The sequence below is a fragment of the Pyrus communis genome, chromosome 3 (assembly GCF_041283825.1).
Source record: "Pyrus communis isolate YQ-2024b chromosome 3, ASM4128382v1, whole genome shotgun sequence".
NCBI classification, from domain to species: Eukaryota; Viridiplantae; Streptophyta; class Magnoliopsida; order Rosales; family Rosaceae; genus Pyrus; species Pyrus communis.
In genome coordinates, this window is record NC_142567.1 from 191,141 (window position 1) to 206,724 (window position 15,584).

The following is a 15,584-nucleotide window of genomic DNA, read 5'->3' on the forward strand; positions in this document are numbered from 1 at the left end:
AAATGATTTCTGGACCCCTTTCTTTGTCTTGGAGCCTCCTATTTATAGACTTTCCAAGCCTTGACTACGGATGGATTTGGCCTTGATTGTGGGCTTGATTAATTGACAAAAGGACCAGGACTTGATTTGTGGGCCGGTTCATGATTTGTCTCCATCAATTAATATTTGATTTAATTAAATTAAAATCAAACAATTCATTTCCACCAAATGTTGACATGTGTCCTTCTTGATAACTAGTCCGATTTTGATGAGTCTCATCCATGTGTACGATTTGTGAAACACATGGCACATACCACGTATGCATGGTCTGTCAAAACTTTAATGCGTTGGTGAACATTTATTTATCCAAAATTTTGATGTCTACAGATCTCTGTATACAATTAAGAGTTAAGATGCTTTGCTCTAAATGTAAATACATAGTACAGTGCTTTCTTTAAACTATAGTGATGGTATGATCGTACCTACATTCTGGGTGTTGTCCGAGGAAAACTAATCCCGCTATGATGTTGATCGTACCTACTTGCTGGAATTAATTTGAAGGGAAGAAGATTGTATTAAGATTGGCTTTAGAGACAAATTATGTGCTAAATGGTTGTAAGTACGTATTTACACATCAGTGAGTAAATGGCTTGCCATGCATGTAAAGCTTTCCTTAATCGTGGACCTTGTAATTTTTAATTAATTCATTGCATGTTACAATTGTATCAATTGTCAGGTAACATGTAAAAACGACAATTATGGATCACAACAAAAACAAGTAGAAACTTCCTGTCTTGAATTAATTGATTTCTTTTAATGGAGTACTCCATTTCACTTAATTATCATTTCCTCATTCAAAGAAACTTTGACAAAGAAAGCAGTTAACCAAGTATAAGAAGTGGAAATTAATCAAGATATATAGGACGTTAACTTATAACATAAGAGAATACTTTGAATGTGTTTATTGTATTCTTCTCATTCCGAGGTATATATAATCATGTACAATTTTACTACAATAAGGAAAGAATAATTACAAGTAATCTACAACCTAAACAAGGAAACCCAAAATATTAGGAATCCCATAATTAAAGGAAAATATTATACAAGTTAACACTCCCTCTCAAGTTTGTGCATATATGTCACGCATACCCAACTTGTCCAAGAAACTTGAGAACTTGTCACTAGAATGGGCATTTGTGAGTATGTCAGCCACTTGATCCTCGGTCCTAATCAGGGGAAATTCAATTACTTTTCCCTCTAATTTTGCTTTAATGAAGAACCTATCAACCTCCACATGCTTCGTCTTATCATGTTGTACAGGATTATAAGTGATATCCCTAGCAGCCTTGTTGTCACAAAATAACTTCATCAGCAGATTGTGGTTGACCCCCAAATATTGTAATAGAAACTTAAGCCACAAGAGTTCACAAATACCAAGAGTCATACCTCTATATTCCGCTTATGCACTCGAACAAGCTACTACATTATGCTTTTTACTTCTCCATGTTACTAGATTACCACCAACACAAGTAAAATATCCTGATGTTGAGTATCGGTCATCTACTGAACCCACCCAGCCGGCATCGGTATACCCTTCGATTCTAAAATGCTCATTTGTCTTAAACATAATTTCTTTACCTGGACTCCCTTTCAAGTAACACAATATCTTCATAATTGTACTCATATGTTGCTCCCCTGAATCATGCATATACTGACTAACTACGCTCAAGGCATAAGCAAGATTAGGTCTTGTATGTGCCAAATACATCAATCTTCCAACTAACCGCTGATATCTTCCTTTGTTTACCTGTACATGATTATGGTCAAGACTCAACTTCATTCCTTCAGCCAACGGAGTTGTAATAGGTTTACAAGATGACATCTCGTTTTCCTTTAACAAATCAATGATATACTTTCTTTGGGACAAGAATATTCCAGACTTGCCTCTTGATACCTCGATCCCAAGAAAGTATTTTAAAGATCCAAGATCTTTCATTTCAAACTCTATAGAGCAGATTGTTCAACTAGGTCATTCCTTGTAACCACCATGTCATCCACATATGCAATGAGTGCTGTAATCTTTTCATTATTCCGTTTCAAGAACAAGGTGTGATCCCAATTGCTCTGACTATACCCAAATGCCTTCATTGATTTAGTGAACCTGCCAAACCATGCTCTTGATGACTGTTTTAATCTATATAATGACTTCTTTAGCTTACATACTTTACCCTTGTTCATGTCTATTTTGGTACATCCCAATGGAAGCTCCATATAAACTTTTTTTAGTCAAATCTCTATGTAGGAATGCATTTTTTACATTGAAATGTTGAAGTGGCCAGTCTAGGTTCGCTACCATGGACAATAAAACTCTAATAGTATTGATCTTGGTTACTGGCGCAAAGGTGTCCATGTAATCTATGCCATATTTCTGAGTGTACCATTTTTCCACAAGTCTTGCTTTAAACCGATCGACCGTTCCATCTACTTTGTATTTCATTGTATAGACCCATTTACATCCCACAAGTTTCTTACCTGCTGGCAAGTCCGATAATTCCAAGGTAATATTCTTCTTCAACGATCTTAGTTCCTCATTCATTGCTTCTTTCCATCTAGGATCGGCTAAAGCTTCCTGCACACAGTTAGGAATATATACAATAGACAATTGATTCACAAACAACTTATTTAATTTAGACAAGTGTAAGGTGGACACATAGTTGTTTATTGGGTACCTCACTCTCGAGTTATGAGTTGGTTTGCTCACCGAATATTTAGTTTTGCACTTAGGGTCTGCCTCATAAGTGGGTTTAGGAATACCTCAATTAATCATTTTTGGGAGACTACAAAGCGATGATCCATCTAGAGTAGAAGACGATTGGTTATGAGAATCACTGAAAGACGAGTCGGCATGTACTATTTCTTTAACAACAGTTGGTTCCAACTGCAAGGGGACTAAGGGGTTGTGTTTTCTGCTATCTTGGGCTCGACAAGAAGCTGTTGTGCAGTAACAACCTGCTCGAAGCTTGGTTGCTGTGCAGTCGACATTTGTTCAGTGGTAGGTTGTTGTGCAGTGGCCTACTAAGTGGTGGGTGGCTGCACTGCAACTTGCTGCTCGGTTCCATAATCAAACATACGAATTTCATTGCCTTGAAACTCCCCCTGAAGTGAGTACTCAAAGGAACCAAAATACATCTCCGTTTCATGAAAAGTGAGATCGGCAGTGATAAACATTTTCTTGGTTGGAGGGTGATAGCACCGACAGCCTTTCTGAGTAGTAACATACCCCATAAACACATATCGAAGAGCTTGACGTTCAAGTTTATTTTGCTGTTGTGAAGGGTGCACGTGCACGAAAGCCATGTAGCCAAGAACACAAGGGGAAATGTTAGGGACCGACGGGCAACTGAAGAGAAACATAAAAGTATAAAACAGTGTCTGAAACTCGAGAGTACAAAAGGGAAGCCAATTAATAACGTAGGCAGCAGATGTGAAAGCCTCACCCCAATAATATAAGGGAATACGTGCCTCAAGAAGAGAAGCACAAACCATTTTTAACAAGTGTTGATTCTTCTGTTCAACCACCTATTCTGTTGAGGGGTATACAGACATGTGGTATGATGAACAATATCGTGCATGTTAAAGAAAGAACGGAGTTTAGTATTAACATACTCGCCTCCATTATCACTTCGAACCACCTTAATATTCATATTGTATTGTATCGAAACCATTTTGTGAAATTTCTAAAAGGCCATACTAACATCACTTTTTGATTTTAACAAAGTAACCCAAGTCATTCTTATACGATCATTAATAAATAGGACAAACCAATGAGCTCCACCAAAAAGGCAATTTTAGAAGGGCCCCAAACATCCGAGTGCACAATCATAAAAGGAACGAAACTCTTATTTAAACTTGGAGGAAAAGAAGTTTGATGGCTCTTAGCCATTTCACACACATCACACTTAATCTGAGAAACATCGTTTTTCACAAACAAACTAGGAAATAACTTATGCAAATAACCAAACGAAGCATGGCCAAGACGACGGTGCCACATCCATACGTTGGACCCTTTATTATTCTCGGCTGGAGTCTCGTTCACTGACAATGCTTGAGTAAGCAATCCCAAGCTACTAGAATTCAACTCGATGAAGTACAGCTTCCCACGTCTAATACCACAACCAATCGCCTTCTGCGTCTGGATATCCGTAAATACAAAAAAATACGGCCAAAAAAACACCAAACAGTGTAAGGTAAGGGTTATTTGGGCAATCTACAATAAATTGTAATTCAAGGAGGGAACCACAAGGACAATATCAAGTTTCATGGTATCAAAAAGGGAAACCGTGCCTTCCCCAAGAATTGGGGTGGCATCACCATTAGCCAAATTAACCTCGGTGTGGGTAGAGTTTTTTTAGTGAGGAAACTTGTCTAGAATCACAAGTCATATGTTCAATACCTCCATAATCAACTATCCATGTATTATTCATAACAGAAGTGAAGACATTAAGTGCCTTACCATCGGTACCTGCTGTAGTAATCAGAGCGGATGCTTTGCTTGCTACGTCCGTTGAATCATCATTGGTTTCTACAACAAAAGCTCAAGGTTTGTTGAAGCGAGGGTCATGTTTCTTATCCTAATTCTCGGGATACCCAATCAACTCGAAACACCAGCTTTTGGACTGTCCTATCATACCACAATGCAGACATTTACCTTGAGAACGATCACAACTGGTTTGGCAGGTTTTTGGCTGTCCAATTTTAGTCTCGAACCCACCTTGGTCGATGCGGTTGGAGGGGCCTCAGGCCTTGGTTGCCATTATAGCCGGTTCTGACTTTTGGCCTTCCATCTTCATAGCTTCTTTGCAGTCCGCTTCACGACGGACATACGCATAAGCAGTCTGAAGTTCAAGTGGTGGGTCTTTGTGCTTTATTTCTCCACAAACCTGATCAAGCACATCATCAAGCCCACCAAGAAACAAATACAACCTTTGTCGCTCAGCTGTCTTATGAAAGAATAATTACAAGCAATCTACAATCTAAACAGGGAAACCCAAAATAATAGAAATCTCATAATTAAAGAAAAATATTATACAAATCAACAATAACATTCATCAAGTACTTTTATCAACGAGTGAGAGAAAAACAAAGAAAACATTTACCATCGCCGACTATAGTTTTTGGCTTCGGTTTTTGGTTTGTGCGCCCTGCGTAAGACTACGAGGATCATTTCGTGATGTTTCACGAGAGCTTCTTTGTCATTAGAAAGTGATGTAATATTTTGTCCTCATGAGCATTATGGTTGAATGTGCTTACGTAGTTGAGATTTTATGTTGTCTTTTATTATATTTATAATCGTGAAATTATATTCTTTGTCACTCATTTTAATTAATTAATGGAATCTTTCTCATTCAAACATAAAAAAAGTCCAATAAAACCAAAGAAACAACAAATTGACAAAAGGCTAGTGTACAACAAATTGAATTGAACATTCAAGATAGAAGCCAAGCCACCATGGCATCAGCATGATCATCATCACCAACAGCAGTCGCAGATTCTCCTTCCCGCAACCAAGACAGCATGTTTTGTCTGTCATGGCCATCCCATAAGTAGTCATGCCCAGTCCCAGCATTGCTAAGTACACTCTCCCAATCCCATAATATTTGATCGTGATTTCCGAATCCACCTGCAGTATGACCGTCCTCCGTATCACAATTAATAGTATTTGTCAGTGACAATGAAGAGCCGCATGAATGCAAGTCCCCCGTCACAACTTTTCCGTTTGAGTTTGAGATCGACGACGTGGAGCTCAAATTACAACCGCAGCTGCTGCTCTCTAGCTCCTGATCGTGATGATCATCACTGGCTGCCGTAGTAGTAGTCGTCGTAGTCGTCGTCTTCATAACTTTGTTTGGACTTATGACTAGTTGGTCACATGACGATGGTAATTCTGTGTCCTGATGATCACTTATAACCGCGTTCGGAAAATGATCAGCATCTTGATGAATGTTTATTTCACTTGAACTTAAAGCCATAGCCCCATTTGGATCCAGTATCTCGTCCTCATTAATGTCGTCCATCAAGTAGTCAGTAAAACCCAACAACCCTCCATTAATGCCGACATATTCATTCATATCATCGTCGCCATGTACATGTGGATGTGGTCCTAAAATTAGTTTTTCGCCATCAGTTTCTTTCTGATGATCAATGACCGTTGCCGGCATTGCGGTTCCTCCACCTCTAGTTTCCTGCTGCTGGTCCGGGACCCCCATTGGTAGCACGTAACCGTCCTGCATGGTGTCCACGTTTTTATTATTACTTTTAGTAGGCAAGGCAATTGCCTCGTGGGCATTATTGAGACGATCATCATCATCAGCAGCAGCAGCAATATTATCGTGTTTGTGGTGGCTCTGCCTCAGCCGGGCCTTGAGGCCTTTGGGTTTGGTGGTAGAGTAGGTTTTGTTCTTCTTCATGGCCCAGCGACTGGTTCTGCCGCCCCTTCTTTTGGGAGGGCCTAATTCCATAGCCGCGGAAACTTGATCACCGGCTAGTGGGGAACTGGTGCTAATTTCAGTAGTAATGGCGGTGGTGGTGGCAGGCCTCCTGAAGGTGCCAATTTTTCTGCTCAAGTGAGAGTTCCAGTAGTTCTTTATTTCATTGTCTGTTCTTCCTGGTAATTGACCCGCTATCAAAGACCACCTGCATCATATATACATTCATAATGACAGTAATTATTAATTAACCAGCAACGTTAAATCAAAACTTTATTTGCATTTGCATATTTAGAAAGAAAAGAAACGAACATAATACTATAATATCTGATATCTACAGCTAGCTAGGTTTGTCTATGTTCCCCTTTATATTAAATTTGAAGGCCAAATTTTATGGTCCCAAAGAAAAATTGTCAAGCCAGTTTGATTATCGCGAGCATAAAGACAAGAAAATGTAAACAACGGCAACTTGTGCTAGTCAGACAACATGACATGGAAGAAAACAACTTATACCTACTATTGCTTAATTGGCATGAGACATTATAGTTTATAGTTGTGAGTTTTTATGTTAATCATACAATATCATGTGAAAAAAAAAAAAACTTATTTATCATGTTGCATAATTAACATGGAACACTGACATAGTAACTCTGTGTACTCAGTATAAAACAATACCATGTGAAGAAAAGTCTACTCATAGTATTACATATTAAACATGTATCACCATAGTAACGGAATATACTCTATAATACAAATCTTTCTAAACTAATTCAACCCTTTCTTTTATTTTCCTTTTTCAGTTCGTGTGGCCTGTGGGGACATTTGATATGATATAGTGCTTGTGTATCCTATGGGGGACTTATTTGTCTTTTTATCTACGGTTAACGAGCATTTATCGTTCAAACATCATTATCAAAATCGTTCATTATCTTTTCATCATCTAAAGATATGGAAAAAAAAAAAATTATATAATTTGGAGATTTTCAATCATCCATATACATAAAACAAATGAACAGTTCATCATGAAGATACTATTTGTTATCAAAAGTATTGATTGATTTAACACGTATAGATGACTAAACAATATTCAAATTGAATAATTTTTTGCAGATGTAATCTTAATAGATAATAAAGAGAACAAACAGTTTCAATTATGATGTTCAAGTGATAAAACTTTATTAATTGTAAGAGGTAAGTAAGTCCCTCAATAGGACACAAACATTATCTATGATATGCTTTAGATAATGCAGTAAAAAAATGTGGTGCATGAGAAATTAAGGAGGAGCTTCTATATTTATCAAATCGTTGTAATTACAAAAGGAGCCATACATTATTTGGTATTAAAAATTGGTCAAACTGGTGCAGAGTAAATGTACTTTTTTTTTTTTTTTTTTTTTTACGGTGGAGAGTTGATATGATCACGGCGCATTAGGATTATCTCCGATTCTCCAAAAACTGAGCCTAATAATCAAATAATTTGGACTGTTGAAATTTGATCCAACGATTATAATATTTTAACTTTTAGAAGAGTTCGAATCATTTGATTATTAAACTTAATTTTTGGGGATCCGAAGAGGATCCGGGTTCAATCACAACAAACCAATTCAACATGTTTCCCTCAAAACAAATAACAATAATAATAATAATAATTAGTGCTAGCAGAGAGCATACACTTTGTGTGCGTGTAAATAATTTCTCTTAATAAGTGCATATTTTTTTCTATACTATTATCAAGAGAAGCCTCCTTGTCAACTTTTTTCCCCTTTTTTTTTTTTCTTCTATTTTGCTCTCCTTTTTGTCAATAGTGTATCAAAAGTGAGGGCAAAATAGAAAAATCCAAAAAAATCATGATTTCACTTACATGTATGAAAAAAATGATGGTGAGATAATTTCTCTTAATAAATGCATATTTTTTATCTTAGGTAAATATTTCGATATAAAATTATTATTTTGCCCTTCTTATGTAAATATTGTGTATCAAAAGTGAGAGCAAAATAAAGAAAATGTTCAAAAAATAAAAAATTACTATTTTACCCTCCTCATGTCAAATATTGTGTATTTAAAAGTGAAGGCAAAATTGAAAGAAAAGGGGACAAATAGTTGACAGGCCCTCCCTCATTCGTCGTAAATTTTACGATCAATTTTTATCAAATACTATGTGTATTCAATTTCAAATATAAAATTTAAAATAATTTTTAACCGCACAATATACAACAAATGAACATAATTAGAAAATCTTCAGAATCTTCACAAGGAGAATTTAAAGAGGATGTTCATTCGAGATTTTTATTTAAAATATAAATATAAAAATTAATGATTAAAGTACTCGGAGTACCGAGTAGTCTGGAGTACTCAAATGGTTTGCCACAGTATACGCCTTACCCAAGTAACGACAAAAAGAAATTTTTTTGCCGACAAATGACAATGACATGGACAGCATAAAAAAAAATAACAATAATAGCTGCAAGGAAAAGAATGTTGACAAATCAGAATTCATAAGAGAGGAGGGGAATGGAGAGAAGTCGATACTTTGATATTGCATGATATCTCCTTTCTTCTCTTTTCATTCCCCTCTGTTTCTATTTGCGTTTGAATTTTTATATAATTATTGGTAAAAGAATTACGATCCATGAAAATGAAGTGCAAGGGAAAATAATTATAATTAGGCTAATTTATGAATTTAATTAATGCCCAGGCTTATGAGTGAGTGACTAACCTATTACCCAAAGAAGCATGCAATTTGATGATGATATCTTCCTCTTGAGAAGAAATATTTCCCCTCTTTAAGTCAGCTCTCAGATAATTTATCCATCTCAGTCTGCAACTCTTACCACACCGCAGCAACCCTTCAAGTTGAATAATTAATAATATTATTAATTTAATTTAATTGTACGATGCATAATTATTAACAAATTCCTGATAAGAAGGAAAAGTAGGTACCTGCATTCTTGGGTAAACACCTCCAGGAGCCTTCCCCATTGGCCTGGATATAATTGAGTAACATTTCATCCTCCTCCGCCGTCCACCTTCCCTTCTTGAGACCGACTTTCTCACAGCAAGGCGCCCTCCCCATTTCTCTCCAGTTAATCTCTCGACCGAGCCAAGAATATATACAACAGAGATAATTCACAAGTAACGAGTCCTCACTGAGACGATGATCACTCTGAGGCTGCTAAGACGAGGGTTTTAAAAACGTGATTTACACAAGGAGAGGGTCCAGCAGGGAGGGATAAATATGAACCCCCGAGAGAGAGAGAGAGAGAGAGAAGGGAGGTGTACTGGTGGACTGGTGGAGGTGGGGGTGGGGTTCGCCATTAAATAAAAAATTGAATATTGATGGAGACGGAGGTGCGGTGGAAGATTGTGCCACGAGGTCTACATGTCCATACCACACTCGTGGCTGCCTCTGTGTCGAGGGCCTCGTGATTGAGAAATTTTAAAATGTGACAGGAACACGAATAGTATATTATATATATTTATATAAGTGGTGGAAATTTTTATTTTTCAAGTTATTAACTTTTTGACACACAAATTTCACCATTTGTTTAATAACACGTGATATATCATCTCATATGCTGGTCACACTAAAAAATCTCTTCTTGTGACGAGATTTGTATCTCCCCACGTTGATGAGCCTCCGGGCCCTTTCTCCCTCCCTCCGTCCCTACCTACTAGTCATGTCATGTCCTTCCTAAAAAATCAAAGGACAAAGATTGTATGCCCTTCCACTTCTGCTGTTTTTCTGTTTTGTGTGGTCACGTTTAAGCCACGTCAACATTTTATATTATTTTTTTATAAATATAATAAGACAAAAATAAATAGTAATATAAAATATTGACGTGACTAAATCGTGACTACACAAACAGAAGGGCACGGGAGGACACCGAAGTGGGAGGACAGACAATTCTTGTCCAAAATCAAATGTTCTGTTCGTATTTTCTGTCTCCAAAATATTTATAATCTCATCTACGTCCTACTTTTCTAATATTCAATCACTTGAATTTGAACTATTTAAATATAATGAGATCCTCTCAACAATTAGTACTCATAGTCTCCACCCAATCCATCCCTTCTCTTATTTAATTTTTCCGTAAAGTAGGAGGGCTTCCACGTACCTAATTATATATGTAAGGCTACGTCCGTAGCTTAGCATACTCTCTACTCAGTATTGGAGATGCGAGCTGCTAGCTGACCCATTCGTCTAATTTCTTCACTCATTTTATGTTACAACAAACGTTTTTCACAATCCATCCATCAATGAGTTTTCACGAAAAAACAAATCGTAACAACAACATTTAAATGCAACCACCGCATTTATTTATATCTTATATACTTAATTTTGCTGATGTTGTTCTTGCTCTGCTCTCTCCGGGCCATTCGTTCTTTCAATTCAAGCCTCCTTCTGAAAACTTGAAGAATCCTCGACGTGTTTCTTTCCACCAAGCACCACGTAATCATTTTATTTTTATTTCTTCTGATATTTTTCTGTTATTAATTCATTTGTACCGGGCCCCATTGGTCAGGATAAGTTGGGCTGCAGCCCACTCAAGTTCTGAGCAAGAAAATGAGCACCCTGATTCATTGTAGGACAATATAAGAGCAAAAGCAATGGAGCCTGCCTTGTGCCTGGCCCTGCAGGATCTGAGAAATGTATGGAAAGCCCACATTCCAGTCTTTATTATTTGGGCTTTCATTTTGAAGAAATGATACGGAGCCCAAACATCATTTTCGACGTGTCCATCGGATCTACAAAATAAATAGCATCGTCGTCGTCACGGCCTCCAGTCCGGTTCCAGGAATGTGCATCAAGGAAAGCGTATCCGACGTGGCAGACGATGATTGGGTGGAACAACCATACGCTCAACGTGATTGGCCAATTTTGGAGGAAAACACGTTGCAAAATACAAATGGTTTGACGCAAAACAGAAAAATTGAATTGACGAAAAAGTGGGTTTCGCAGTTTTGTGTTGGAAACTGGAAAGGAAATCACATCACCTAACCAACGGACCAACGAACTCCATCCCACGCCTTCCTGCTGCCAGGAGAGGAGGACTCTCAGGAGGAAGAAGAGGACGGAGACCCTCGGACCCGCTGTCCGCCGAGAATTCAATCGGAAAGAGAGAGTTTGAGTGGTCAGGGGAGATCCACCACCCAACCCCTAATCTTTCCTTGCAATGGCGCATCAGAGAACCAAGCTTGTACTTGTGTTCCTCTTCTTCCTCTGCTTTGCTGTTGCCGCGGTCATTGCGGCCGCAGGGAAGAGCTATTATGAAATACTGCAGGTGCCCAAGGGAGCCTCCGACGAGCAGATCAAGAGGGCTTACCGGAAGCTCGCCTTGAAGTACCATCCTGATAAGAACCCCGGCAACGAAGAGGCCAACAAACGATTCGCCGACATTAACAACGGTACTTCGCTTCCTTCCTTCTCTAATCTAAATTATTTTCGAGCTAATAATAATCAATGATAATGATGCTGAGAATAATAATGGCTACTTTGATTGATTTGATTAGCATACGAAGTGCTTTCGGATAGCGAGAAGAGGAGCATATACGATAGGTACGGAGAAGAGGGTCTGAAACAGCATGCCGCTACTGGAGGCCGAGGCGGCGGCGGCGGCATGGGAATGAACATCAACGACATCTTTTCCGAGTATGTTTCATTCAATTTTACTGATTTACTTTTCAGTTTCATTACTCCATAATCCATATAATTACTCACTTCACATCATAGTTTTGTTCATGTTAGCTAACTACACCAATTCAAAACTGAAAAACTAGAATTTTGAGATTTAATGTCTCTAATCTATGGACTGTGGGTGAGTATGTGCGAGTTTAGTTACTTATTTAAAATAAGGTAGCTGGTGTTGCTTCAATGAGATAGAGACCGTGGAACCACACAAACACTGATTGATCGTGGTTTATCCAATTCAGTCCATGTTGAGCTATATCTAGATTTTACTATAATGTGGGTTACATTGTACATATAGAGAACTGGGAGTTGCCAAATGATGAGAACGCAAGGAACCTAAAGATGTGGGTGAGGGGACCCTTTTATAGGACAAGGGGTTGCTCTCCACTTCACATATTTAGTGAGGCCGAAACCAATGGTGCAAATAGCTGTACTTGTTGCACTTTTCATACACTCACTTTTTTTTGTTTCATATAGGTTTTTTGGTGGCGGACGCCCTTCGGAAGAAGAAGATAGAATCGTCAAGGGAGATGATGTAGTCGTCGAATTGGACGCAACATTGGAAGACCTCTATATGGGAGGCTCGTTAAAGGCAAGAGACATGTGTAGCTTTTTAGCTCCCAATTAAGAATATGCATGGCTGTCATCCAGTATCTGATATTAAGCATTCTTCATGCATTGTGATAGATATGAAGTTGTTCACCCGTGCATATCAACCATGACGGAAAACTATATATAATGAAAATGAAGTTTTAGTGGTAGCCAATTGCATGGCATCACTAGTCTCTCTCTCTCTGATATGGTCACTGCTTTTCGATGTATTGTGTTTGTTCTGACATCTTGTTTCTACATTTATTACATGCAAGAGAAACCAAGTTTTCCAAGCCTGTAGGCTGCTGGATCTTTCCATTTCTCTCTGTATGACTTTACACTCTTTATCAGGTTTGGAGGGAGAAGAACATTCTGAAACCAGCACCAGGCAAGAGACGTTGTAACTGCAGAAATGAGGTCTATCACAGGCAAATCGGTCCAGGGATGTTCCAACAGATGACAGAACAGGTATATGCTTCAACAATCGTTTCTTCCAACAAAGTCTTCTGAGTGCATTTCTATATTTTTTGTTTCCCTGTTCCTTTCTTCAACTAGTTTCACTGGCTATTATGCTACTACCATTCTTACATACTTTGTTATGCTCTTTCAGGTCTGTGACCAGTGTCCCAATGTCAAATATGAAAGGGAGGGATATTTCGTCACTGTTGATATTGAGAAGGGGATGCAAGATGGGCAAGTAAGATTTCATTCTTCATTTTCTTTTGAAACTTATTAGTTCTGTCAATTTGCTTATGCCAGTTAACAATAGATAACTTCTTCCTTGTGCACATATTCGAAAATCTCTTCCCAGTGTTTCCGTGTATTGCCCCATATGCAGTGCATGTTGGTGTTTTAATTCCTGTTGATTCCTGATTTTAGAGTATCATTCTGAATATTCTGAAATATAAGCTTTTGTTCTGAGCGGTAACTTTTATTTTATTTATATTATATATAAGATTTATGGAACTGGTTGATATTGTTTCAAATCTAGTTCGTGAGTGTAAGTTTTATGAAACTGGTTGATATTGCTTCAAATCCAATTCATGAGTATATAAGTTTTATGAAACTGGGTTCTCTTTTGTAAAGTTGAAAGTTTCCTGGCTATGGTTGCTCTCGTTAGTATACTCCTGCCTGATTCGGATGAGAAAAATTCTGTCTTTTTACAGGAGGTGGTCTTCTATGAAGATGGTGAGCCTATAATTGATGGAGAACCTGGAGATCTAAAAGTTAGTTCTATGACCTTGCCAACTTGGTTTAGTAAATTGAACATCCATGGGCCATGTTCTGGCAATAATTGTCCACATTTTTTTTTGCAGTTCCGTATCCACACAGCAGCTCACGACCGGTTCAAAAGGGAAGGCAACGATTTACATACAACTATCACTATCACACTGGTATGACCCAAATTAATTTGTGTGTTAGGTTTAATAAGTTGCAGCTAGCATAAGGACCTTAAAATTGGACATACAAGTTTTTACGTTGTAGAATGGAGTTGATTTCTTGGCCTTACAATGTAATGTATATACAGGTTCAAGCTCTTGTTGGCTTTGAGAAGACTGTTAAGCACCTTGATGATCATCTGGTGGACATTAGCTCAAGGGTGAGTCAGCATAGCATGTACTTGTTACCTATAGGGAAAATTGCTTTAGAATATGTCATGCTTTGCTACTTTTAAAATTTCCATGGGGAAGGAAAGGGATTCATAAAATAGTACAAGTTAGACTGAGGTTTACGTTGATAACGATGCAGGGAATTACAAGGCCCAAGGAAGTGAGGAAATTCAAAGGGGAAGGGATGCCTCTACATTTCAGCAACAAGAAAGGAGATTTGTATGTAACATTTGAGGTTCTATTCCCGAACTCACTAACAGATGATCAGAAGACAAGGATCAAGGCGGTTCTGGGCTAAGTAGGTAGGTATAGAGGATATATAATTTTGTTTTTGTTTTGTTAGTTTAAAATGTGTTCCAATTGTAACATCTCGAGAGACGTTAAGAAGGCCCTGAGTTCTTGTTTGAGCCCCGAGCCCCTCCTCTCCTCCTCAGTTTAGCTAACAGAGTAAAACATTTTATGATGAAAAGATTATTTGTTGTTGTAGTTATATCATTTGTGTGGTCTGCCGGTAAAGCGCTGTTCATTCAAAATCGTAGCCATAGCCAGAGCGAGAGAGAGAGAGAGAGAGCTCTTAAACTGGATCATGAATTGGGCCTGGCATCCAACTCTTGTTAGATATGGATTTGGGTAAAGTTTTGGTTGGAAGTTGGAGATGGCGAAGGTGGCGCCCAATTTTGACCAGAATGAATGGGAGCAGATGAGCTACCTTCCTTATTCCACCCACTCATGAGTCGAGACTCAACTCGCTGCTACTTGTAGGCTGCTGACTTTTCCAAATTGCCATCCCAATTTGAATTTCCCACCGACAAATGAAAGGAAGCAAACTCTTTGATGCTTGTGTTGTGCGATTTTAAAAGTCTGCCAACTTTCTAACACACCTTGTTGAATTACTACTAAAACCCAACAATGAAAATAACAAAACTTCGAAACTTTTGACAGCCAAACTGAGTGACCATTAGTAATGCAATTTAAACTTTAAAGGGACGTCACGAATCATAATTAGGTGTGCTTGTCTAGTGCCCAACATACATTAAGGAGGGAAAGCTCTATTCACCCTTTTTTCTGGGCTAATAAATTGGCTTTGCCTAAAATCCAGCTCCACCCTTTTTCTTAGCTTAACAAGATCCAGCTCCACCCTTTTTCCTAGCTTAACAAGCCATATACACAAGTATTAATCACCACGTTGTTGAATATCCTTACCTTCATTACGAATTAGAAAAATAGTTT

General features: G+C 38.1%; 2 protein-coding genes across 2 annotated transcripts; one reads left to right on the plus strand and one right to left on the minus strand.

Annotated features, from left to right (window-relative positions):
• Nucleotides 1–5,355: 5,355 nt before the first annotated feature.
• Nucleotides 5,356–9,755, minus strand: LOC137716155 (uncharacterized). The gene is made up of 3 exons (XM_068455561.2): nucleotides 9,405–9,755; nucleotides 9,181–9,310; nucleotides 5,356–6,672 (listed from the first exon to the last, which is right to left on the minus strand). Exons 1-3 carry the CDS (start codon nucleotides 9,535–9,537, stop codon nucleotides 5,466–5,468), a joined length of 1,470 nt encoding a protein of 489 aa, XP_068311662.2. The 5' UTR covers nucleotides 9,538–9,755; the 3' UTR covers nucleotides 5,356–5,465.
• Nucleotides 9,756–11,246: 1,491 nt separating this feature from the next.
• On the plus strand, nucleotides 11,247–14,844 carry LOC137716627 (dnaJ protein ERDJ3B). Its single transcript, XM_068456069.2, has 9 exons — nucleotides 11,247–11,870; nucleotides 11,976–12,114; nucleotides 12,631–12,745; nucleotides 13,096–13,212; nucleotides 13,355–13,441; nucleotides 13,911–13,970; nucleotides 14,061–14,138; nucleotides 14,273–14,344; nucleotides 14,494–14,844. Exons 1-9 carry the CDS (start codon nucleotides 11,639–11,641, stop codon nucleotides 14,650–14,652), a joined length of 1,059 nt encoding a protein of 352 aa, XP_068312170.2. The 5' UTR covers nucleotides 11,247–11,638; the 3' UTR covers nucleotides 14,653–14,844.
• The last annotated feature ends 740 nt before the right edge of the window (nucleotides 14,845–15,584 follow it).